Genomic DNA, 25512 nt, shown 5'->3' with positions numbered 1-25512 from the left:
CCCCAATCTTTAGTTCCCTGCTTATAGATCTTTCCATCTAAAATCATATCCTTCCATTTCCATGGTCTAATGGCTTCTCAGTTCACATTTTAAGCAAGGAACCCCTAGCTAATATCTTCTAATGTTTTTCAACTCCAGGTTTGGCTCATACAAAGAAAAACAAGAAAAAGGCAAATTTTATTCTTTTGAGCACAATTAAAACATTTAAGTAGAAAAGGAAGAATCACCCAAGAGTTCATATTTTCCACTCCAATTTCAATTTCTTTTAGCTGTTTGATATAAATTACAATGCACTAATAATTTAGGAATATATCTAATAAATAAGCATATAAATATTAATGACCCAATTTTAATGAAAACCACCACTCATTTTACAAAACAAGACACATAAATACTATATTTACTTTTTACTAAATATATTTCTATATTGCTTGAAATCACTTTTGCAATGAGAATGCCCTCCTCTGTCTGCATTTTTAAATGAATAAAGCAGGGTGCCTGGGTAGCTCAGTGGGTTAAGCCGCTGTCTTCGGCTCAGGTCATGATCTCGGGGTCCTGGGATCGAGTCCCACATCGGGCTCTCTGCTCAGCAGGGAGCCTGTTTCCCTCTCTCTGCCTGCCTCTCTGTCTACTTGTGATCTCTCTGTCAAATAAATAAATAAAATCTTTAAAAAAAATAAAAATAAATGAATAAAGCATAATTAATTTTGTATTTTTAATCCAGTTTTTAATTCAGTTATAGTTCCTAACAACATCAGTATTTCAAATTATTTGCATTAGCCTTAGGGTTCGACTAAGCAGCAAATATTTACTCAAGTATTTTTTTCAATGCTCTATGATATAGATGAACAATTCAAGAGGAAAAAGCAACACCTGAAATAAATTTTTTTAATAATTAATTTCCTCTGTTAAAAGTCTGAGAATGAAACAGTAAGAGTAACTTTTGCCTACCCTTATTTCCATATTTGGTATACAAAGTACTCCAATTAGAGACTGGATCCCAGAGTTTCCAGGTTTACACAAATTAATAATACCTAAAGAGGATAAAAAAGAAAAAAAAAATCACTGATTTAAATTTCAAAAAATATATAGAGTAATATATTCATAATATAAAATCTGTGATATTTTTCCAGATAACTTCAAAATTATGCTATTATTTGGTTATCATAAGTAACATTTCCCTACTGACTAGAGATTATCAGTAATTTTATCATTTAAATTTAAATATTTGTTGCATATTCAAAAAAGTTCATCAATCTGACTGCCCAGTACTCCTCCTGTTTGCTGATGAGTCTCAGAATACCAGAGAGAAGAGAACAATGTTCTGTCTCTCTTACCTAATACCTCCTTAACCTAAAGTGAAATGAAAAAATTTGCTTGGCATTTGTCTTTTAAAAGTATAAGTCTAGGGGCGCCTGGGTGGCTTAGTGGGTTAAGCCTCTGCCTTACGCTCAGGTCAGGATCTCTGGGTCCTGGGATGGAGCCCCGCATCAGGCTCTCTGCTCAGCAAGGAGCCTGCTTCCCCGCTTCTCTCTCTGCCTGTCTCTCTGCCTACTTGTGATCTCTCTGTCAAATAAATAAATAAAATCTTAAAAACAAAAAAAAAGTATAATTTTAAAATTTGCTGAATACACAAAAAAACTATAATTAGCAGAATTCAAATAATCTGTATAGATTGAAATTTTAAGTGGGAGAATTAAGTCAAACAATTTAAAGCACATTAATATCATGTCACAAAGGAAGTGAATAGCCAATAAACGCATACAAAATATTTGTATCATTAGTCACTATGGAAATCTAAGTAACATTCACAATTAGATACCATGACACATCCACCAGTATGGCTAAAATGTAAGACAGCGTGAAATGCTGGAAAGGATGCAAGCAAGTGGAACTTGTACATGCTGATGATAGGAGTATAAAATAGTTTAAGTATTATGAGAAAAAGTCTGGCAGTTTCTTATAAAACTAAACATATATCCACCTTGTGACTCAGCAATTCCATTTGGGTATTTATCTAAGGCAAATGGAAAGCTCATGTCCACAATAAGACTTTTTAATCACCCAGGTAACCATTAGCACACAGACTTACAAATAGTCAATTTTAGTAATTTTATACAAATCCCTCTCTAATAATAACATACAAAGTTAAGACCAGGTTAACATCTAAATTAGGTGCTGCAACAGTAATTTAACGTTTGAAAAAATGAATCAAGGTTTTCTTATTAAGCAGCACAGGTAACTTACCTGCCCATGACCGGAATGTTGCTATGATTCCCATTTTACTGGCTAGAAACCTCGCTTCTCTGTCTTCTCTGAGAGGCGGTAGGTGCAGGGCGCAAAAAATTAAATGTTAAAATATAAAGTGAGATTTCCCTCTACTATATCAGGAAAAATAACTATCATTAGTTAACATTTAAATATTTACACAGGAAATAAAACATGTTTAAAAAAAAAAGATCTACATCAAAGAAAATTACCCAATTATATATCGACCCCTGCCTCAATTTAAAACTCCCAACATAGTTTAAAGTAAGTTATAAATTCCACTTTTCAATTTGGTTCTACTTTTCCTGCTCTTCCTGAAAACTGTTCTTAGATACCTCATTAATACTTCTAATTGAGCACTACAGACAGCACCACCCTATTTAATAAGCATCCCTGTCAAAAGGCTACCCCTTAGCAAAGAAAATTACCTCTTACTTTTACCACATGCTTTCTTTTTTTAAAAGTTTGTTTGCTATTTATGTATATTTATGTATGTATATACATATATACATATACATCCTATGTACCCTACACCCAATGTAGGGCTTGAACTCATGACCTCAAGATCAAGAGTCACATTCTTTTCTCACTAAGCCAACCAGATGCCCTACCCATGTATTCTCTTCACTTGAAAATTCTTGCCCCAAACTTATTTCAGCATTTCTTTACTTTTCTTTTTTTATTTTAGCATTTCTAACATGCAAGCTCAACAACCCATATACTCACTGATATGAAATATTATTAATATCACAGCTATTTTCTTCTAATTGAGTATTCAAGTATTGTACTGTTTTCTTATGCAATAGTTTTTGACCATTAATCAAGAAATAGAACTATTATATTCTAAATATTTTCCACATATGACTTATGGCCGGTTTCAATACTTAATAGCAATCTTACACTATTTATGCCATGTCAACCACCTCTATTTTCCCAACTGCCTGTGTTTTTTTGTCTTCCCTCATAAAGTCCTTAACAGTCGTGAGAATACAGAAATCCAGAGAACTGGGAAAGAAAAAATGGAGGGGCTGGATGTAAAAAAAAAAAATCAAGTTAAAGAACAGTGAGCAGTCTGCGAAAGAGAAATAAAAAACACTTAAAAAAGATACACAAGCCACACTAAGCTCTGCAGCATCAAATACATGAGAATGTAACAGAAACTAAAATGAGGAGATAGGGTGGTGGAAGAAATGAGAATTAGACAATTATGGGTTAAAGTTTTCATAGCTCCTTCTCGTAAAGATGTTAGTGACAGGGGCACCTGGGTGGCTCGGATGGTTGGGCATCTGCCTTCGGTTTGAATCATAATCTCCAGGTCCTGGGACAGACCCATGTAGGGCTCCCAGCTCAGTGGGGAGTCTGCTTCTCCCTCTCCCTCCGCCTTTCCTCCTGCTTGTACTCTCTCAAGTAAATGAATACATCTTAAAAAAAATGTTAGTGGGACGCCTGGGTGGCTCAGTTGGTTAAGCAGCTGCCTTCGGTTCAGGTCATGATCCTAGCATCCTGGGATCGAGTCCCACATCGGGCTCCTTGCTCGGCGGGGAGCCTGCTTCTCCCTCTGCCTCTGCCTGCCACTCTGTCTGCTTGTGCTCACTCTCGCTCCTCTCTCTCTCTGACAAATAAATAAAAAATCTTAAAAAAAAAAATGTTAGTGACAGGAGTGCCTGGGTGACTCAGTCAATTAAGCATCCAACTCTTGATTTAGGCTCAGGTCATGATCTAGGGTCATGAGATGGAGCTCCGCATCAGGATCCAGGTTGAGCGAGGAGCCTGCTTAAGATTCTCAGTCTTTCTCTCTTCCTCTGCCCCTCCTACCTCACACTCACTCTCTCTCCAAAAGAAAAAAAAAAATGTTAATGACATACCCACAGTTACTGCCTAGTAATCTGTCTCTAACCTAATCAATAAATTTGTAATATTAAAAAAAAAAATCACTCCATTTTCCCTTGTTCCCTAGCCATAATGTACCAATGCTCCAGAAACCACCCATACTCCAGGAACTAAATCAAAGTAAAGCATGGAACCAAACAGGTAAGGAAGGATTTTGGTAGAATGTACCTTACCCCTCCAACTCTAAAAAACAGTCAGGTTCATCTCTCACTCATCCCAGTAGGCAGAATTCTAAAAATGTCTACCTTCCCCTCAAGATTCCATGCCCTACCCTGGATCCTGTGAATATGGTATCATTGCTATGACTGTGACTAATTTAACCTTATATAGCCTGGCAGATCTTAAAAGACAGGGAGATCATCTGGTAGGCTTGATCTAATTGGAGCTTTCACTAGCTAGTGGCAGAAGAGAAAGTCAGACAGATTCAAAGCAAAGGATTCCAGTAATTTCTGCTCTGTTTGAAGACAGAGGGAGCCAAGTGCCAAGGAACAAGGGTGGCCTCTGGAAACTGATAGTAGGCCCCGGCTGACAGCAAGGAAACAGAGATCTCAGTTTTACAATAGCAAGGAAGTAAATTCTGCCAACAACATGAATGAGCTTGGAAATGGATTTTTCATCAGAACTTCCAGATAAAAGCTATGCCAGCTCTTATCTGACCTCTTCTGACCTACTGAACTGTGAGCTAATAAACTGATTTATTTAAGCTGCTACATTCATAGTAATTTGTCAGTTAACAGTGGAAAGTGCATTTCTGCCATCAATAAGGAGAATATTAAAGGTCATCAGGAAAAGCCAGGAAAGGGGCCTAAGAATCCCAATTCACAACTCAGCAGGAGTAAGATTTGAGAAGTCTTAAACAAAGAACATCTATTTTGATTTCTTAGCTCAGGTCAAGAAATGTTAGGGTGTGATCAGTCCACAGTTATAGATAGAAGCAATTAAAGATATAAAACCACTTATTATCTTCCATAAAAATGAAAAACAACGAAAAATGAAAAACAAAAAAAAAATCCCATTTCACAATATTCTAAAACTTAAGAATTTTAAATTATATTCTATGTATTAAATAAGTGCCTATCTGCAATTCAATAATCCTACTAGAAAAACACTTCATAGCACATTTATTGTTATCGTGCCATCTGCAAAATCTTTACAGATAATATGTTAATACACTGATCTCTAAATCAATTTATAGTTATCCCAAAATTACCTCATGAACATGGGCTTTTCTCTCCAAAAAGATGTTGAAAATTACCCTACCTCATTCCTAGAAAACAACCTTTACTTTATCTTCTTTTACTTTCCCACTAACCTTACTTTCAAAATTCTACAGAGTATCTTTCTGCTTAGTCAGTTTGTTAAGGCAGCTCTTCATTCTATTCCCTATTGTTATTTCATTCTTTCAAGTCTCTTAATATAATTATGCTAAAAATACATACAATAGAAAAATAATTAAAGATCTAGGTTTTTATTGCAATCTATCTTACATTATTTTAAATAAGAAAGTCTGAGTCTTTAAATTTCTCTTTAACTTTTTAATTTTTTAAACCAGAGCTAATTATGAGAACCACAACATAAACTTCCTATTAGTGAAAATTTACTTAAACTCTCATTGAGGAAATTTACTTAAACTCTCATTGCTCTAACTCTACCTGCAATCAGACAAACCTAAAAGCTTTACCAGCAACATACACACTACCTAATAAATTACTAGGAACAAATGGTACTTACTTGAGTTGTCCTTCAGCTGTATCTGGACTGTGTCTGTAGTGAAAATCAGTATAGGGTGCTAAAATTCGCTAATAAAAAAAAAGGAGAAAAAGAAGAAAAAATTTAGCATTTATTGTAAAATACATTCTTCCTATAACAAGCTAAAATTAATTTCACTTCTCTGTATCTTTATTGGGTATGCTGTTTGAGAAACTTGGTTCTTCAAACTCATCAGCAAGGAATATATGCATGATTTTTAATTTTATTTTAAGATTTTACTTATTTGACAGAGCAAGAGAGAGCATGAGCAGGGGGAAGAGCAAGGGGAGATGGAGAAGCAGGCTCCCTGCTTGAGTAGGGAGCCAGATGTGGCCTCAATCCCAGGACCCTGGGATCATGACCTGAGCAGAAGGCAGATCAGACTGAGCCACCCAGGTGCCTAATTTGAGTACTTTTAATGTACAAATTAAATTTCGGAACTTTTAAACTGAGGTATAACACATATATATACTGCACAACCCATGATTCTAAGGTTTAGTTTATTTTCTCAAACTAAGTCCATCCCTATAACTAGCACCAGATGAAGAAGACATTAGAATCCTTAAAGGCTCCTTATTCCCTCTTTAAATTCAGTCACCACCTAACCCAAAATTCTTATTCTGACTTTTAAAACCATGACTTAGTTTTGCTTATTTTTGAACATTATTAAGTGGTTTATCATACTCTCCTTTTGGTGCTAGTATAAAAAAGTCCAAGGTATTTGGTGTATTATCCTTGTATTTAGCAATCTTGCTAAAGTCATTTATTTTAAACTTTTAACCACTATATCTCATTTATCAACTCTCTCACCATGCCTACTCCATTACTCTGGTCTAACTTTTAATATTAAATATAACTTAAAATACATAAGACATTATTAAAATTGCTTTCAACAATCAGTATTCTTTTATATTTAGTCATATATATGTGCCTTTTCTGTCACTACTCATTCCTTCCTAAATTTCTTCGTTTGTCTTAGAGCATTTTTCCCTTAAGGACTCCCTTTACTCTTTCATTCTTTGTGTGTGTCATTTTTTAAGCAACAATAAATATTTATTATCTCATATGGTTCCTGGGAGGCAGACGTCTGTGACAGGCTTAGCTATGCAGTTATGGTTTGGGGCCGTCATTAAGATTGCAGTCAAAATACTGGTCAGACTATAGTCACCTGAAGCCTTGACTGGAGCTGGAGGACCTGTTTCAAGATGGCTCATGCACGATGTGCTAATTGACAGTGACATAGTTCAGCTCCTCTCCACAGGTACCTCCCCTTGGACCACTTTAGTGTCTTCCTGACGTAAGCACTAGTAATCCAAGAAAGAGTAGTGTTTCTTTACATTCTGTTTGGTCTTCTCTTTTTTTCTTCCTTAGTCTCAAAAAATCTTTTATTTTACCTTTGTTTTTGAAAGACATTTTCTTTGGGTTAGGCTGGCATATTCTCCTTTTGGTGCTCTAAAGATACCATATGACTGTCTTCTAGTTTTCAAGAGTTCTATTGGGAATCAGCTATCAGACATGTTCCTTTGAAAGTAACATGTTTTTTGGGTTTATTTTTTTCCTCCTCAAGCTGTTTTCAAGATTTTTATTTATCTTGGTTTTCAACAATCTTACCATGATGTGCCTACATGTTTTCTTTGTATTATCTTATTCAGAGTTTTGTGAGCATGAAGTTTCATCAGTTTCAGAAACAAAAGTCCTGGCCACTGTCTCTTTGGATATTTGCTTCTGCCCATTTTTTCCTTCTTCTCCAAAGACAAAATTATGTCTTATCACTTTTGTGTGTTCTAGTCATTTCTTTCTTTTTCCTCTCTGTGCTTTACCCTGGATATTTTTATTGACTTTTCCTCTAGTTTACTAGTATCTTCTTGTCCAAAATGCATTTTTCATTGAGTTCAGAATTTCAAGTATTTTTCAGTACTACAACTTCCACTGAAATCATTTATGTATTTCAATTATCTGTTCAAATTCACCATTATTTCATCATTTTCTTTTTTTCCTTAATTTTCCTGAACAAATTACACATGGTTGTTTTATTTATTTTTAAGACTGATTTGAGAGATAGCAAAAAAGAGAACGTGAGAGTGAGCACAAAATGGGAGAAGCAGAGAGAGTGAGACAGTCTTAAGCAGAGGCTGTGCTGTGAGGCTGGATCTCACAACCCTGAGATCATGACCGAGCTGAAACCAAGAGTCAGACACTTAACCAACTGTGTCACCCAGGCATCCTGGGTGTTGTTTAAAACAACAACCATGGTTGTTTTAAACTCTTTCCCTCTAACTGCACTATCTGGATAACCTGTGGGTATGGTTCTATAGCATGTTTTTCTTTTGGGTGTTCAGTCAAATGGTCATATCTTTTTGCATGACATTCAATCAAATTAATAAGTGAATGTCAGACATTGTGAATATTCCAAATGATGTTACCTCCATCAGAAATGGTTTATCCTTTCCTCTGTTAGTTAGAGTAAGGTAGGGGGCTGATCACCTTATCTTTATCACCAACTGTATTAAATTGAGACTACATTGTAATTTTGAGAAGACTGAGTATACCTTTGGTTTTCCCTATTCCTTAAGTATGGTCTTCCAGGATTTTCAATAGAGAACTTAGCAAATATTTTTCTCCTTAGCAATAGAGACTGGGAATCTTTTCTATGTATTTCTTAAGTTTTGAACTTAAATCTTTACCCATCCAGAAAAGCTTCAGAATTTGGGATATGTCAAGAACAAGAAATTAGTGTTTTAGTACCATACAAATGCCAAAAGCTACTTTGGCTTTTCTGATCCCATCAAAGGCCTACCTGGATTTTCAGTTTCTAATTATATATTGATCAATAAATGGCCCCAAGAAAAAAAGTAATTGCATATAACCAGTGTAAATTCACTACTGCTTTTGGGCCTTCCAACTTTTGCCCATGGCCCCTCCTAAAAGGTCTTTGCATTCTTTGCACTGGGGACCACAACATATTCCCCACTGTGCTTACCACCTCAGGTTCTGACATCATAGTTTTTGCCCCGCACAGTCTTGTTTCAGCAAATATCTAAAGGAGTATATCAGACTTAGTCTGGGACTTTGCCTATCTCTAGGCTTACCATACTTGCATGATTGCCAAATACTCTGGTCTACTAGGCCCACATCATGTTCTTAGCCTTTAGCCTGTGCCCCAAATCTGCAAATGCCTCCAAGAGCATCTGTAGATCTTCAGGGCAACTCTCAAAGCTCTTCGCTCTCACAAATTCCACTCTTTTTGGCTCATATTGCTTTCACAGCTCTATGCTGCTTTATATATATGACTTTCCTAATTATTCCTGTTTTGTAGTTTCCATAGCAGATGCTATGAGTGATCGAATTTATTCTATTCTGAAGTGTAACTTTAAAAGATAAAGTTTTTAAAAATTACTATAAAAAATTACAATTGATTTACAACCCTTATAGACTGTCTATATTATATACATTATATACATTATATTAAATCCACACATTTTTCTGTCTGAGGTCAAAACATATCACAGATAGCAGAAATTAAAGCAAGAGTAAATTTAAAAAGGGATTTTTAAGAGGAAGACAGATCTGAGCCTAACAACAGAGATAGCAGCACTGAAAATAGTTCCTTTGTATGGAGAAATGGAAATCAAAGTATCAATTTAGAATCAAAGTTTGTAAAATATAATTAATAAAAATGAGGATAATATTCTCTTAGCGACTGTAAAATGAAGATGATATTAAAGTGGATGATGAAGAATGATATCTAAGGTAAACAGTATTTGTTGAATATTTACTATGTGCTAGGTACTTAAGTACAAAGATCAAATTTTATGCAGATTAGAATTAACATATGTAAAGTACCTGGAAATACTAACTCATATAAGCATTACATGAGTGTTAGCTGGTGTTATTACAACTACTATTATTACAACAGTATTTACTGTTCACAATAATTCTTTAAAATGAAAACCATGACCTTCCTTTTACCTAAGAAAAAAATGGGTCCAAGAGAGGCTCATAACTTGTCCAAGTCATAAAGCTAGTAGATCACAGGAGCAAAAAAATCAAAACCAGATCTGTATAGTCCAAAGTCTCTGCTCCAAATCACTATGCTATTTTGGGGAAATCTTGTTGAGGAGTAAAGAACAAACATTTGTGGTTTTAAAGAAATAGATACATAAGCAAAGATTCTTCTGTACTTAAATGTCTACCATATTCTTTTGAGGTTTTTTTTTTTTAATTTAATAAAGGCTTGGCTAATTTGTTTTATAATTACATATAAAAAACAGGCCTTTATTATAATCATCTCACCAATCCTAAAATTATAGTTCTACCTGATTAAAAAAAAAATTCAGGCTAAACATACTCTAAAACATCAAAAATGCTAGTTTATTCCCAATGGACTCCCATGAATAATGACTGTATTTGAAATGACTTATTGAGAAGAAAATTTTACTTATTTATTAGTTAATGATAAAAGCTGTCACTTTTATAATCTCAAATACTTCTATTGGCCTTAATAAAACCAGAACCGTTGAGACTGAAGACAAATTCCATATAATGATTTAGAAAAACATGCTAGAGAACAACTCATCTTTTATATTTTGCATAATTTCATACCCAAATATAAACAAATCCTTAGTTTAATCTTACTCTGAATGGTATCTACAATGGACAACAATGTGGTACATTCACACAGATAAACTATAAGATCAGTTTGCAGTAATTCTGTTCTAACCTCCACTACACACTTAATTATAAAAAAGAGTACAAAGAGTCTTATTATTTTAGACTAACTGTAAAAAAACACTGAAATAATAAAAAAAATTAAATTGCACTATATTTTAAAAAGAAAAGATTCGTATTCCTCTTCTTTCAAGTACATATGGTCATTAGTTGCTAACAAATGCCTCTAAGTTCAGAGAATTTTAGCATGGGTTAATAAATAAATAGTATATAATTAGTGGGAGCTATTTACACAGTTAACATACTATAAAGTTCTTCAAAAGAAACGGTTCTCTTAAATAAGCAGGTAAATGTATATGCAACTTTACTTGTGCTATAATTGGGTTAATAAAGTTTTCACAGATAATAAAAAAAATAAACTTTACTTTATATATTGATGGAATATTCTTGAGAATAGTAGTTCCAAATCAGTCCAAATGAAATGAGTTATAAAATATTGCTGAGGAAAAGTCAGTCTTAATTTATGTTTGGTAATTAACTTTGTGCTGCATCTATTAACTTTAAAATTTCAAAGCAAGACTAGGTATGTATTTAAAGTCATATTATAAAACTAGAAAAGGATATTAAAGTTCCTACCTCTAACTCTACATCAGCTCGCACATATTGTCGGGTCTTTGGATGATTAAGGAGGTGCAAAATTGTAGTAATTAGGGCCTCATTTATTCGACTTAATTGACAGTCGATCACATTTTTCAGGATGGTGTTTAGTCCACCTCGAAGGGCCACCACCTCTGGATTCTGAAGTGCTAAAATAAAAAAAGAAAAACTTAATAAAGTATGTAGTGGATATATAATAAAAAGTAATCAGAAATCTGGAATTTTATCATGAAACAACTTCCTTTCTGACTTGAAAAACTTTCTACTCAAAGACATTTAAAACATGGATAAATGTATCTAATAAGAGTCACTGAATATACTCTTCCCAAAACCCTGATTTTTTTTAATGTCTCTGAATTGCTTTTTTATATTCTTTGTCCATATTTTACTGGAATAGTTTTTTTTTTCCTATCAATTGCAAGAAGTTGTTCATTTAATGGGAATATATTAGTTTTTCATCTATTTCAAATCTTTCATCTGCTTTACAATTTAACTTTGGATTTTAATCTTAGATTTTAAACTCAGAAACTCCTCCTCACTTCAAAGATCAGGCCTTTTCTGATCATGCCCGCACATACATCTATGTGTTTTAAATGAGTTCATGATTAACATTCCAGCTTTCAATCTCAGGAAATTGAGTTTTGCTTAATACTGATAAACTCAATCTTTTTCCAAATGTTTAATCAATTATCCCAGCATGCTTCACAAACTGATTTTTATTCTTCTGATATACTAATTCCCTATATACCACCGTCTGCAACTCAATTTCTTTTCATTTTTCTCTCTTAATAACCTAGCTTAATAAGTTTTTATTAAAAAAAAAAAAAAAAACTCTTCCCTTCCCTTCATTATTGTTTCTCAAAAATGTTCTCATGGTTGGATATCTCGTGTTTATTCTAGCCTTATTTTAGAATTAGGCTTCTTCTATTTTTTTCTACATGAGGTATGTATAATTACATAGAGTAAAATTCACAGATTTTAACAGTACAGTTCAATAAATTTTGAATTTTTATATTCTTATAACCAATATCCAATCAAGATACAGAAATTTCATCATCCTAGAAAGTTCCCTCATATCACTTTTCAATCAGTATTCCCTCTACTACACAACCAATGTTCTCATTTCTACATTATTAAGGATTAATTTGACAAATTCAAATGTAAAAAGTATCCCCCCAAACACAGGCACAAGTCATACATTTCTTACTAAGTTTTGTGATACGTAGTTTTCTTTTCTACTCTGGAAATAGTATTATTTTCTCTAATATATTTACTAATTTTATCGCTGAAACACAAAATAAATCTATCTGTATTTTCACATTTCCACTGTCCTGAATTAGTTAAGTTGTTTTTCAGCTGATTCAGAGTTTTCTAGATATATCATCTACAATACGTAAACATCATTTATTATTTTAATTTACTAACCTGCTGTAAGTTTCTAGCAATACTAATTAGGAATTAAAAGTTATAGTACTTACAGAGATTTACCATTAAGAATAATACAGTACTGATCTGAAATATTCTAGAATGTTAACAAAAAAGGTTTTAATTATTTTATATATGTGTATAGGTGTGGGTATATGTATATCTATGTGTATATGCATATAAAATGACAGTTTCATTAAAAAATTGGTACGTTCCCATATTTTAATACTTTCAATTAGCTTACATTATATAAGAACTCTGTTCCTTGGAACAATTTTCTAAAGACAAAACTACCTGAATAAGTCTTTTTGAAGGCAATTATTTCATCAAGTACTTCTATGGTTTTTATCTTACTATGTTTTCTACTTTTTGACTTAACTGGAAATAAAATTTCCTCCAAAACCCCATTCATTTCAGTAAGATTTTCAAATATTTATAAAAATTATTTCATAATTTTAAAAAAATTCCTATTTTCTTCCTCATTTGTATATTCATCCTGTGTTTCTCTGACGTCCGTGTTTTTCAAACATTAGTGCATCTTTGGTATCCGTGTATGTTTCTCTCCAACTAACAGATTATTTTAAATTATCAATCTTGTTCTCTAATTAGGACTCTTAATTTCATTGTTGCTTTCCTCCTGCTTACCTTAAGGTTGATTTTCTTTCCTTCTTTCTTTTATTTCTTGGGCTCATGCACTTATTTTCATTGCTTTTTGCTTAATTATAAAAGCATTTTATGTAAGTTAACTCTGAATACAGCTTTCCAAGCATTCCATACACTGACATGTCAAATTTTTATTATTTTCAAAATGTCCCTGATTAACTTCCTGACTTAATAAGTTTTTAAATAAGTATGTACTGTGAATGGAACCTTTAAATCTTCAATAATGGGGTTTGATTCTCTTAAATTTAGTTTACGATTTTATTAACTTTATTATATCAAGAGTGAATGTAACCTACACGAGCTCTACTTTTGGTGGGAAAAATCATCTCTTATCATTTAAAAGTGTATTTTTTGGTTTTAAGTGAGGTTGAACTTTTTAAATATGTTGATTAGTCATGTTTCCTTGAGAATTATTTATTTTTCTTACTGATCTGCAAAAAAATAAGTTACTTACCTATCATGTTTGTAACATTTATTTTTTGTTTGCTCCAGCATTGAGCGGTTTTTTTGTTTGTTTCCTTTTAACAAAATCTATAGCTGCTGAAATCTGTTTATTTCTTTGATAACTCAAGACTCCTTTTCTTTACAATCATCAGATAAATGCTCATCCATTTTTTTCTGTTTTTCCCCACTTCACTCTTTCATTGTTTTGCATTTAGTTTTTTTTTTTAATGTATAATAGATTGTTTTTTAACCCACACCAAGATATAGTGTGGTTAACTAATGTCTGAGAACCAGACTTTAAGCAATTTTATTCTCAACACTGGAATCTGGACAATACTTAAATTCCTATAAATTAAATTTTTCATATCTTTGTAGCAATAACTAAGAATTCATGCATGAAAGGCATTTTAAAATGTCATATTCTTATATTTGTTCTAAAACACTTTATTTTTATTACTTGGAGAAAATTCTGACCCAGTTCACATTAAAAATGTTACATTCTTATATATATATATATATTCCTAAAATGCTTCATTTTTATTACTTGAAGAGAATTCTGACCTAGTTCACATATAATGGCAATGCATGCTCGGACCATTCTGTCTCTTTCTTGAAGTCCGTCATTTCCAACTGCTATTAATGAGTTGGCCACAGAGCTAGGAAACAAGGAAGCATTCACAGTAATCATCTGTAACAGGGAGGAATCAGAAAGAGAAGTTATTTACTTCATAATACATGTTTAAAACCTATTTTGTTCAGATCGAGGTGTTTATAACCACAGAACATTTATAAGATCCAGGCATCAATTTTAATCTTCTTCATAAGAACATTTCAAAGGGTTACTAATTGATGCAATAAATGTTAATAATTGTTACTGTGGAAAAATGTTGGCTATTTTCCCCTAATAATTCAGACTATAAATCAATTAAATGACAATATTTAATGTTTCTGAGATTCTAAGCTCCTCTCAAATAGGAACTATATTTAATACAACTTTTCAGTACCTAGACAAAGGAAGTCAGTGGTAACAACAGCTGTCAACACACTACTGTACTATTCCATTCCTAACTCTTCCCCATGTATAGCTACCAAGTCCTGTCCTACCAATTTACTCACTATCCATATTCTCTCTCCCCTCAAACTCTAATTTGGGCCCTCATTCTTCCTCACTTTACTGCAACAGATGCCTCATAATCTCCCTCTAACCATCACTTGTTGCTATGCCAAAAGGTAAAATTAGTAATCCATAATCTATGTTTAATATTTCAAAAAGCATGATGCAAATAGTATGTTTCTAGTAACAAAACTTTGGATAATCTTACTTTAAATAAAAAGTTTAATTGGCAATAATATATTTGTAATAGTGAAAATAGATAACATATCTTCAGTTTGGAAATTAGAAAGAAAACAAATAATGTAGTTAATGACTGTTTAATAAACAAAGCCTGGTAGGTGAACAATTTCCAAAATAATAGGTCTCTGAGTAGGGATAATTGATCTGTATTAGATGTTACTGGATTTATAAACGTATGTATCAAGGACAGGTGATTCCCTAAATGAATCCCCTTCAACTGTAAAAAAATATGTGCTATGTTAATCTCTTACTATATGAAAAAAGAAATAATATGTAAGGAAAATTGATGGCTTAAATTAGGCAGGCAGTGAATAGAATTTCAAGGGGATAAAGAGTAGTAACAGCTGAAAAGTGGGAAAATTATACAGAAAAAGAGAAAGACAAAAACCAGGGAAGATTCTCTGGACTGGAGAGAAAGGGAAAAAAAAAAATCAAAGACACTGAAAATGAGCATGCAAACAAAAAAAATCTTCCAAATGAATGAGACAAGTGAAGACAGGTGAAAAAGGGAAAAAAAACCATGAATATTCCTTAATTACTCATGGAAAAGTTATCCTAAAGCAACAAATGGTTCTACCTTTTCTTTAAAATAAAGAAGATTAATACTTAGATAGAATATTTTAAAATGCATACAAAAAAAACCATCGTGACATAGCCATTATAACTAACATTAATTTCTACTAGCTCTTGCCAAGATGTTGCTGAAAAAAAGAAATATGTCCTTTGACTGTTAAAAAATATGACTGAGGAATGCCTGGGTGACTCAGTCATTAAGCATCTGCCTTTGGCTCAGGTCATGATCCCAGGGTCCTGAGATCGAGCGCCCCATACGGCTCCCTGCTCACTCGGAAGCCTGCTTCTCCCTCTCACACTCCCCCTGCTTGTGTTCCCTCTCTAGCTGTGTCTCTCTCTGTAAATAAATAAATAAAATCTTTTTAAAAAATACTACTGAAATTATAGTTCCTCTAACCAATAGAGGTCACTATTCATTCAGCAAGTATGGTTCCTCTTAATCCTATCTTCTTTTAGCTAAACCAAGGAGGAACCCTGCACCACAATTCTTCCTCTGAGTCTACATCCTACCATCAAGTGTAAGCAATTTTCCTGCCTTTGGATTCACAAATGTTATCTGCCTCAAATTACTCTGTGTGTTAGGAGATAACAGAAGAAAATAATATTTTTGCAATAGCATTATTAAATTGTTAAGGGTCTATTTACTTCTACTGGGCTGTTTACAAACTAAATGGTAATGAGCCAAAACATTTTACAAGGAGTGCCTGGGTGGCTCAGTGGGTTAAGTCCCTGCCTTCAGCTCAGGTCATGATCTCAGGGTCCTGGTATCAAGCCCCACATCGGGCTCTCTGCTCGGCAGGGAGCCTGCTTCCCCCTCTCTCTCTCTGCCTGCCTCTCTGCCAACTTGTGATCTCTCTCTCTATGTCAAATAAATAAATAAAATCTTAGAAACAAAAAATCTGAGGAGTGAAATCACAGCCTCAATATGACACTTTACCCACTGACAGAAATACTGTAATCTATCTTCAATATTACTCTTACTAGAATTGTAAATTTCCTTTAAGCCATTCATCCATTTACCTCTTCCTTACTATGCTCACCTGTGGGTATTACTACTAACCCCAAGCTGGACAATTGAAATAAAAGAGAAAAAGAGGAGATCTAGTTAATGTACAAATTCAACACTCTACCATTCTGAAGTATGCACTGAATTCAAAGGTGAGTAAAGAGAAGGGTTAAAAATTTTATTTTTTAAATAATTTAAATTCTTTGATGTTTTTACATAAAAGCAACCATATACTGCACAAGTCTCATAAATGTTTAGGATGAAACAGGATACTTAGGATGAAACATGAAAAAATTCATACATAACTGTCCTTACCAAGTTAACTCTTAAGTTCAGTGTTTTGCCATGAGGGTATCACATTAATTAACAACAAAAAATTCCTTGAAAACCTCTTGTTAGAAGCATTATGGGTTATCCTTACCACCCTCTAATGCAGAATTTAGATTCTGACCTATCCTGTAAAATGGTCTGAACTGCTTATTGAAACTGCTATGGACTTTATCTAAACTTGACCCCAAAACCAACTTGTAACACTCTGTGACATCCTTTTAATGGTATTAACTCCAAGCATACAAGTAAGAGAAAAGTAGAGTGGGGAACAAGTAATCCTCTTTCTCCAATACTACATCAAAAAAGCAGTAATTTCATTTACGTGTCTACTAAGAAGAAACACAGTAGTTCTTCCCCACTCTCTTATCCATGGGGGATATGTTCCAAGACCCCCAAGTGGATACTGAAACCACAGACAGTACTGAACTCTATATACAAACTATACTAAAAGTCTACTCTTGACTGAAAGCCTTACCAATAACAAACAGTTAACACATACTCTTGTTTTATAAACTATGTTCTTACAATAAAGGAAGCTAAAGAAAATGTTAAGAAAATCATAAGAGGCAGGGCACCTGGGTGGCTCAGTGGGTTAAAGCCTCTGCCTTCAGCTCGGGTCATGATCCCAGGGTCCTGGGATCTAGCCCCACATCGGGCTCTCTGCTCGGCAGGGAGCCTGCTTCCCTTCCTCTCTCTCTCTGTCTACCTCTCTGCCTACTTGTGATCTCTGTCTATCAAATAAACAAATAAAATCTTAAAAAAAAAAAAAAGAAAATTATGAGATAATACATTTACAGTTCTATAATTTATAGAAAAAAAATTTACATTAAGTAAACCCATGAAGTTCAAGTATACTATTTTTTACTGTACATACATATCTACAATAAAGTTTAACTCATAAATTAGGCACAGCAAGAGATTAACAATAATAACAATAAAATAGAACTGTAATATACTATAATAAAATTTATATGAATGGAGTCTCTCTGTCTCTCAAAATAGCTTATTGTACTGTACTCACCCTTCTTGTGGTGATGTGAGATGATAAAATTCCTACTTGATGAGATGAGTGAGGTGATGATAAAAGTATTGTGACATAACATTAGTCTACTACAGACCTTCTAACCATATGGCAGAAGGAAAACCACGGTTGACCTCAGGTAACTGAAACTCCAGATAATGGGTAGGGGATGGGGTGGGGGGAACAACCGTATTCCTTACAGTGAATATTTTATTGAAAAATATTGTCCTAGCTGTACCCAGAATAATTACACAAAATATTTATGCTTACCTCTAAGTTTAACAGACCTATATACCTCATATAATTTTAACAAAAATATTTAATGAGAATTTAGCCTTTAAATTTTAATATGAAGATTTCACAAAATAGTCTAAATCTAGAAATGTAAAATACTTAACATAAACACCAAAAATCTGCCTTCTCTCTCAGACATAGAGCATACCTTTCTGACTAATCGAAGTGCTTGTGTCCTCTCTACCTCGTTGCTCTGCTGTATGTCAATGCACCTAAATAATACACAAAATATTTAGTCATTGATAAAAATCTTATTAAACAAATTTTTATAATACCACCAGATCGGACCCATCTTCATAATGTTAATATGGTATTTTAAAATTTTAACATGATTTTAAAACTAGCAGACATTTATTTTCTTAACTTATATTCAGTTCTCTTGTGATAAATATTTGTTATAATAAGGCATTTCAAAATTATTTCATTTAGAACTCCAGAAAAGACTACAGTAAATAATTTACAGAATTATATACATCAAAAATATTGAAACAATAAACATACATATAAAGCAAAGTATCAGAAATCTACTGAAAAAACAATTCACCTATTTTTGACAAAAATTCGTAATTTTATAAAAATTGTGAAAAAATATTTTCACCTTGTTTTAGTTTAAATATGATTTTTTAGGGTCATATGGGTATACCTGTCAGATGAGCAACTGACTCTTGATCTCGGCTCAGGTCTTGATCTCAGGGTTGTGAATTTAAGCCGTGTTGGGCTCCACACTGGGCGTGGAACCACTTTTTTTAAAAAAGTTATTTTAACCAGGACCTACATTTTATATATTATGATGTTAAAAGTCTTATATAGTGGCCACAATAATTCTATTTTACCAAATATAATTTTATAAATGCACTTCAAAAATTAGTGGTCAATCAGGTATCACTTAACTAACACTTTTCTGTAAAAATTTATTAAATTACTCAATTTTTAAGAATTTTTGGTTTATATAGCCAAATAATTTTTACTTATGGTAGTTCACTATTCTAATCAATACATAGAGTTTTCTTCTCGAAGAAGAATTTCTTCTATCTGAATACAGTAAAATCTAAAAACAATTTTATAAAGAAATAAATAAACAGAATTCAATTTGTGGCCACACCAGAGAGGCTGGATCAGACCACCCCTCTAGCCAAAGACAACTGTAAAGGGTAAACAAAATACTTGTGAAAACTGTTAAAAGGGCAATGGATCCCTGGAAAGACATGCACAAGCTCCACATCCAACCAGGCTTTGTCCCTAGGGGCACCTCTCAATCCCTAGTTTTAGAGAAATAGAGTCTTAGCAGAAAGCAAAAATCTTTCTACACTGGAGAGACAGAATGAACTTTAATGCAGCCAATGTGGCCATGACTCGACGGAAAAAAATCCCAAAGAAAAGAAAACATAGGAAAGTGAATGCAAATCTTCATGCAATCTCCTCTCCAAGGCACTTGCCAATCTCTATGCTGTGCAAAACAGAGATGTGGAGAATGGGGAACCCTCCTACACTGCTGGTAGGAATGCAAGCTCATGCAGCCACTCTGGAAAACAGTATAGAGGTTCCTCAAAAAGTTGAAAATAGAGCTACCCTACAACCCAGCAACTGTACTACCGGGTATTTACCCAAAGATACAACTGTAGTGATCTGATGGGACACATGCACCCCAATGTTTATAGCAGCAATGTCCACAATAGTCAAGCTATGGAAAGAGCCTAGGTGTCCATCAACAGATGAACAGATAAAGAAGATGTGTGTACACATACACGCACACACAGACACACACACACACACACACACACACACAGGAATACTATGCAGCCATCAAAAAAAGAAATCTTGCCATTTGTAATGATGTGGACGGAACTATTATGCTAACCGAAATAAGTCAATCAGAGAAAGACAATTATCATATGATCTTACTGATATGAGGAAGCTGAGAAACAAGACAGAGGATCATAGGGGTAAAGGAGGGGAAAATGAAACAAGATGAAATCAGAGAGGGAGATATAATCTCAGGAAACAAACTGAGCATTGCTGGAGGAGAGGAGGTTGGGAGGAATGGGGTAGCTGGGTGATGGACATTCGGGAGGGTATGTGCTATGGTGAAAAAATAAATAATAAATAAATATAGTATCAAGATGGGTGGAAAAAAACAGAAACAAAAACAAAAAGAAATCCAAGGAACCAAACAAAAAGCTACTCCTAGGAAGCTAAGGAAGTAAGCAGAAATTTGAGCAGGTATGTAACACTCCAGATAGATATTTTAGCTTAAGGCTGGTCAAGGTGAGGAGTTTCTGTTCAATATCAACAACTGTCATTTGAGGTCCCAAACAGCCATTCCTTAGATCAAAGAGAAAGCTAAAACTAAACAAAATCAGTGTTATAAGCCAACATTATAGAATAAAGCTTAACTCTCTTAAGAGAAAAACAGCATGATCCAGAGTAAAATATTCTGCATATGCAATGTTCACATCCAATCATGTAATAACATGAGGTATACTTTAATATAAAGGGCCAAGTAACTAAAAACCAAGAAAAGAGAAAAACAACAGAAAGAGAACACAGGTGAGTCACATATTGGTGTTGTCCTAAGAAGGCTATAAATCACTATGATAAATATGATCAAGTAAATAGAAGGAAGCATGGAACAAGAAAGCAGCGACCTGGAATCTTGAAATAAGAGTAAAACAAACAATAGAAATACAGTAACTGAAATTAAAACTTGAAGAGACCGATTTAATAGCAGGATGGAGGAAAAAACAGGTGAGTAGAAAATAAACACAGTGAAGCCAAAAATTAAGAATAAAAACTGAAAATAACATCAGAGACATGTGAGACAGTGAACAGATTCAATACTATATAACAGGAGTATGAGAGGATATGAGAGAAGAATGAATGTCTAAAACAGAAGAAAACCTTTAAAGTAGCCAGAAGAAGCAGGAAGAAGAGACTCTACTTGCTATTCACCAGGTTTATAAAAAAACAAACAAACCCGGAAGACAATAACTTATATAAAGCATAAAAAATGGAACCAATCATAAAAATAGCTTTCAAGTATGAAGGCAAAATAGAAGAATTTATAGACCAAAAAAAAAAAGGTGAAAAGAATTTATCTTGAGTAGACCTGCACTAAAAGGAACAGTAAAGGAAATTTATCAAACAGAAAGTGACGTAAGATTAATGAAAATGTACAAATGCCAGAAGGATGCGTAAATAATGTAGGTAAATGTCTACAGTTCCAGTTTAGGGACATCTCAACAAGTTCAAGCGTCCGACTCTTCAGCTGAGGTCATGATCTCATGGGTTGTGAGATGGAGCCCTGCACCATTGGCTATGGTCGTGATCCCAGGGTCCTGGGATGGAGCCCTGTATCAGGCTCCCTGCGCAGCAGGAGGCCTCTGTCTCCCACTCTCACTTCCCCTGCTTGTGTTCCCTCTCTCACTGTCTCTCAGTCAAATAAATAAATAAAATCTTAAAAAATATATAAATGTATGTATCAATAGTTCCAGTTTAAAACAACAACAAAACTATCTTGTAGGGTTATAAGTATAAGTAGAAATAAAAGCAACAGCAATAATATAAAAAGCAGAAGGAAGACGATATAAACTGTAAGAGGTTTCCTGCACTGTTCTGGATGTAATAAAATACTAAACCTTAATATCAACTGCTAAAAGAAGATAAGATTTTATAACCAAGGTATTAATAGAGGAGAAAAAGAAAATCTTGGCAATTCCAAAAGAAACAGAAAAGGAGAAACTTAAGGACAAAGAACAGATGTGACAAATCTCAAGACAACAAACAAACTCAAGTTTATGAGAAAATTAACAAGATGAACAAACTCATAAACATACATAAAATTACAGTGCATAAAGCCCAGACCATACATATAAAAATCCACTAGACACAGTCTAAATATTCCAATTAGAAGACAAATTAGATAGTCAAACTAGATTTAAAAATGAACAAAAAAAATCTATGTGATGTTTATAGGCCAGAAACTTAAACATAAGGACATAAACAATAGAAAATAAAAGGATGGTAAAAGATATATCCTGCAAGCCCTAAGTCAAAGTGAGTATAGCCATTTTAATATAACATGCATACTCATAAGAGAAGTATAACCAGGAATAAAAAGGGACATTTCCTAACTATAAAAAGATTAGCCCAATGTGAAGGTTTAACAATTCTAAATATGAATGTAGTAACAAAGCTTCAAAATGACTAACAAAAGAAGGAGAAAATCTGAATAGTACTGTATCTGCTGAAGAAATGGAATCCATAATCTTAAAACTTCCTTAAAAAGGGATGCGTGGTGGCTGCATAGGTTTAATCGGCTGCCATAGGCTCAGGTCATTATCCTAGGGTCCTGGGATAGAGCCCCACATTGGGCTCCTTGCTCAGTGGGGAGCCTGCTTCTTCCTTTGCCTGCTGTTCCCCCTGCTTGTATGTTCTCTCTGACAAATAAATAATAAAATCTTAAAAAACAAAACAAAAAAACCTCTTAAGAAAGAAAACCTTATGCCCAGATAGATTCACTGGTGAATTCTACTAACCATGTAGGAAAAAAAAATAAAACCCATTTTATGTAATTCTTCCAGAAAATATAAAATTAGGGTAAAGTTCCCCAGTTGTTTTACAAAGAAAAAAAAAAATCCTAATACCACACCTAAACAAGGACATTAGGAGAAGGAAAAAATATAGGCTAATACCATCTCTCATGAACTTAGCTACAAAAATCTTCCAAAAACTATTAACAAACCGAAGTCACTTAGTATTTAAAAAGGACAAAACACACAGTGAACATGTGGTGTTTACTTCAGGAATGCAAACAAGGAATATAAAAAAATCCACAAGAAGCCTACAGCAAGTATCATAAATAACAGCAAAATACTGAGTACTTTTAACCCAAGTTCAGGAGGAAAACAAAGTTGTCCACTATCACTATTTCTAATCACTGCAATATTAACCAGTGCAATAAGGCAAGAAAAAGAAAGATACAAGGATTGGAAAGGAAAAAAAAAGGTCATCACTTGCAATTAATGCTACATATACAGAAACTCTAAAACAAATTTTTAAAACAATTAGAATTAAAAGTGAATCCAGCAAGATCAAGAGATGAGAGTGTAGTATCCAAACCCACAACCAAAACCAAAAACTCAAAATTATACAGCAAAAAAATATGAAAAAGAAAAATTTACTTACATTAATATTATCATAAAAATATACCTTAGAATTGAACCAGAAAAGACCTCGAATAGCCAAAGGAATATTGAAAAAGAAAGCCAAAGTTGGTGGCATCACAATTCCAGACTTTAAGCTCTATCACAAAGCTGTCATCATCAAGACAGTACGGTACTGGCACAAAAACAGACACACAGATCAGTGGAACAGAATAGAGAGCCCAGAAATAGACCCTCAACTCTATGGTCAACTGATCTTCGACAAAGCAGGAAAGAATGTCCAATGGAAAAAAGACAGCCTCTTCAATAAATCGTGTTGGGAAAATTGGACAGCCACATGCAGAAAAATGAAACTGGACCATTTCCTTATACCACACATGAAAATAGACTCAAAATGGATGAAGGACCTCAATGTGAGAAAGTAATCCACCAAAATCCTTGAGGAGAACAAAAGCAGCAACCTCTTCGACCTTGACTGCAGCAACTTCTTCCTAGGAACATCACTAAAGGCAAGGGAAGCAAGGACAAAAATGAACTATTGGGATTTACTCAAGATCAAAAGCTTTTGCACAGCAAAGGAAACAGTTAACAAAACCAAAGGACAACTGACAGAACGGGAGAAGATACTTGCAAACGACATATCAGATAAAGGGCTAGTATCCAAAATCTATAAAGAGCTTAGCAAACTGAACACCCAAAGAACAAATAATCCAATCAAGAAATGGGCAGAGGACATGAACAGACATTTCTGCAAAGAAGACACCCAGATGGCCAACAGACACATGAAAAAATGCTCCACATCTCTCGGCATCAGGGAAATACAAATCAAAACCACAATGAGATACCACCTCACACCAGTCAAAATGGCTAAAATTAACAAGTCAGGAAATGACAGATGCTGGTGAGGATGTGGAGAAAGGGGAACCCTCCTACAATGTTGGTGGGAATGCAAGCTGGTGCAACCGCTCTGGAAAACAACATGGAGGTTCCTCAAAAAGTTGAAAATAGAGCTACCCTATGACCCAGCAATTGCACTACTGGGTATTTACCCTAAAGATACAAACATAGTGATCCGAAGGAGCACATGCACCCGAATGTTTATAGCAGCAATGTCCACAAGAGCCAAACTATGGAAAGAACCTAGATGTCCATCAACAGATGAATGGATAAAGAAGAGGTGGTAAATATATACAATGGAATACTATGCAGCCTTCAAAAGAAATGAAATCTTGCCATTTGCGACGACGTGGATGGAACTAGAGGGTATTATGCTTAGAAGAATAAGTCAATCGGAGAAAGACAACTATCATATGATCTCCCTGATATGAGGAAGTGAAGATGCAACGTGGGGGGTTTGGGGAGTAGGAAAAGAATAAATGAAAGAAGATGGGATCGGGAAGGAGACAAACCATAAGAGACTCTTAATCTCACAGAACAAACTGAGGGTTGCTGGGGAGAGGGGGGTCAGGAGAGGATGGTGGGGTTATGGACATTGGGGGAAGTGTGTGCTGTGAAGTGTGTAAACCTGGCGATTCATAGACCTGTACCCCTGGGACTAAAAATATATGTTTATTAAAAAATTAAAAAAAATTTTTTTAAATACCTTAGAATGAGCATAGCAAGTAATGTGCAAGGTCTCTGCATAAAAAACTACAAAATACTGTTGAAATTAAAGTTCCAAATAAATAAAGACTTAGAATAGTCAATGTTATTAAGATATCAATTAACCCCAAAATAATCTAGTGCTTCAATGCAATTACTACTAAAATCCCAGAATGTTTAAAGGAAATGGACAAGCTGATTCTAAAATTCATATGAAAATGCAGAACATAAAATAGCCAACAGTCTTAAGGAAGAAAAATTGGAAGACTTATACCAACAGATAATAACATTTACCATCAAGCTTCAGTCATTAAAGTAGTCAGAAACGGGCAAGGATAGACAAACTAAAAAGAAAAGGGAACACAAAAACAGATCCATACTTACCAGGTACCTAGTTTACAACAGA

The 25512-nt window shown here is 34.0% G+C and overlaps 1 protein-coding gene across 5 annotated transcripts in view; it reads right to left on the bottom strand.

Moving 5' to 3' along the window:
- The window catches only part of RICTOR (RPTOR independent companion of MTOR complex 2), a 128708-nt gene that overhangs the window by 42742 nt on the left and 60454 nt on the right, over positions 1 to 25512 (bottom strand). For all 5 annotated transcript variants that reach the window (XM_045998756.1, XM_045998758.1, XM_045998759.1 and 2 more), the window contains 6 exons: positions 18491 to 18554; positions 14326 to 14452; positions 11212 to 11381; positions 5890 to 5957; positions 2248 to 2315; positions 952 to 1034 (listed from right to left, as the gene is read on the bottom strand). In XM_045998756.1, the coding sequence (XP_045854712.1) occupies positions 952 to 1034; positions 2248 to 2315; positions 5890 to 5957; positions 11212 to 11381; positions 14326 to 14452; positions 18491 to 18554 (580 nt within the window). The remainder of the gene's footprint in view (positions 1 to 951; positions 1035 to 2247; positions 2316 to 5889; positions 5958 to 11211; positions 11382 to 14325; positions 14453 to 18490; positions 18555 to 25512) is intronic.

This window comes from Meles meles, chromosome 3 (genome assembly GCF_922984935.1).
Source record: "Meles meles chromosome 3, mMelMel3.1 paternal haplotype, whole genome shotgun sequence".
NCBI lineage: Eukaryota > Metazoa > Chordata > Mammalia > Carnivora > Mustelidae > Meles > Meles meles.
The sequence above is the reverse complement of the archived record's forward strand: the minus strand, read 5'-3'. Positions and strand labels throughout refer to the sequence as shown.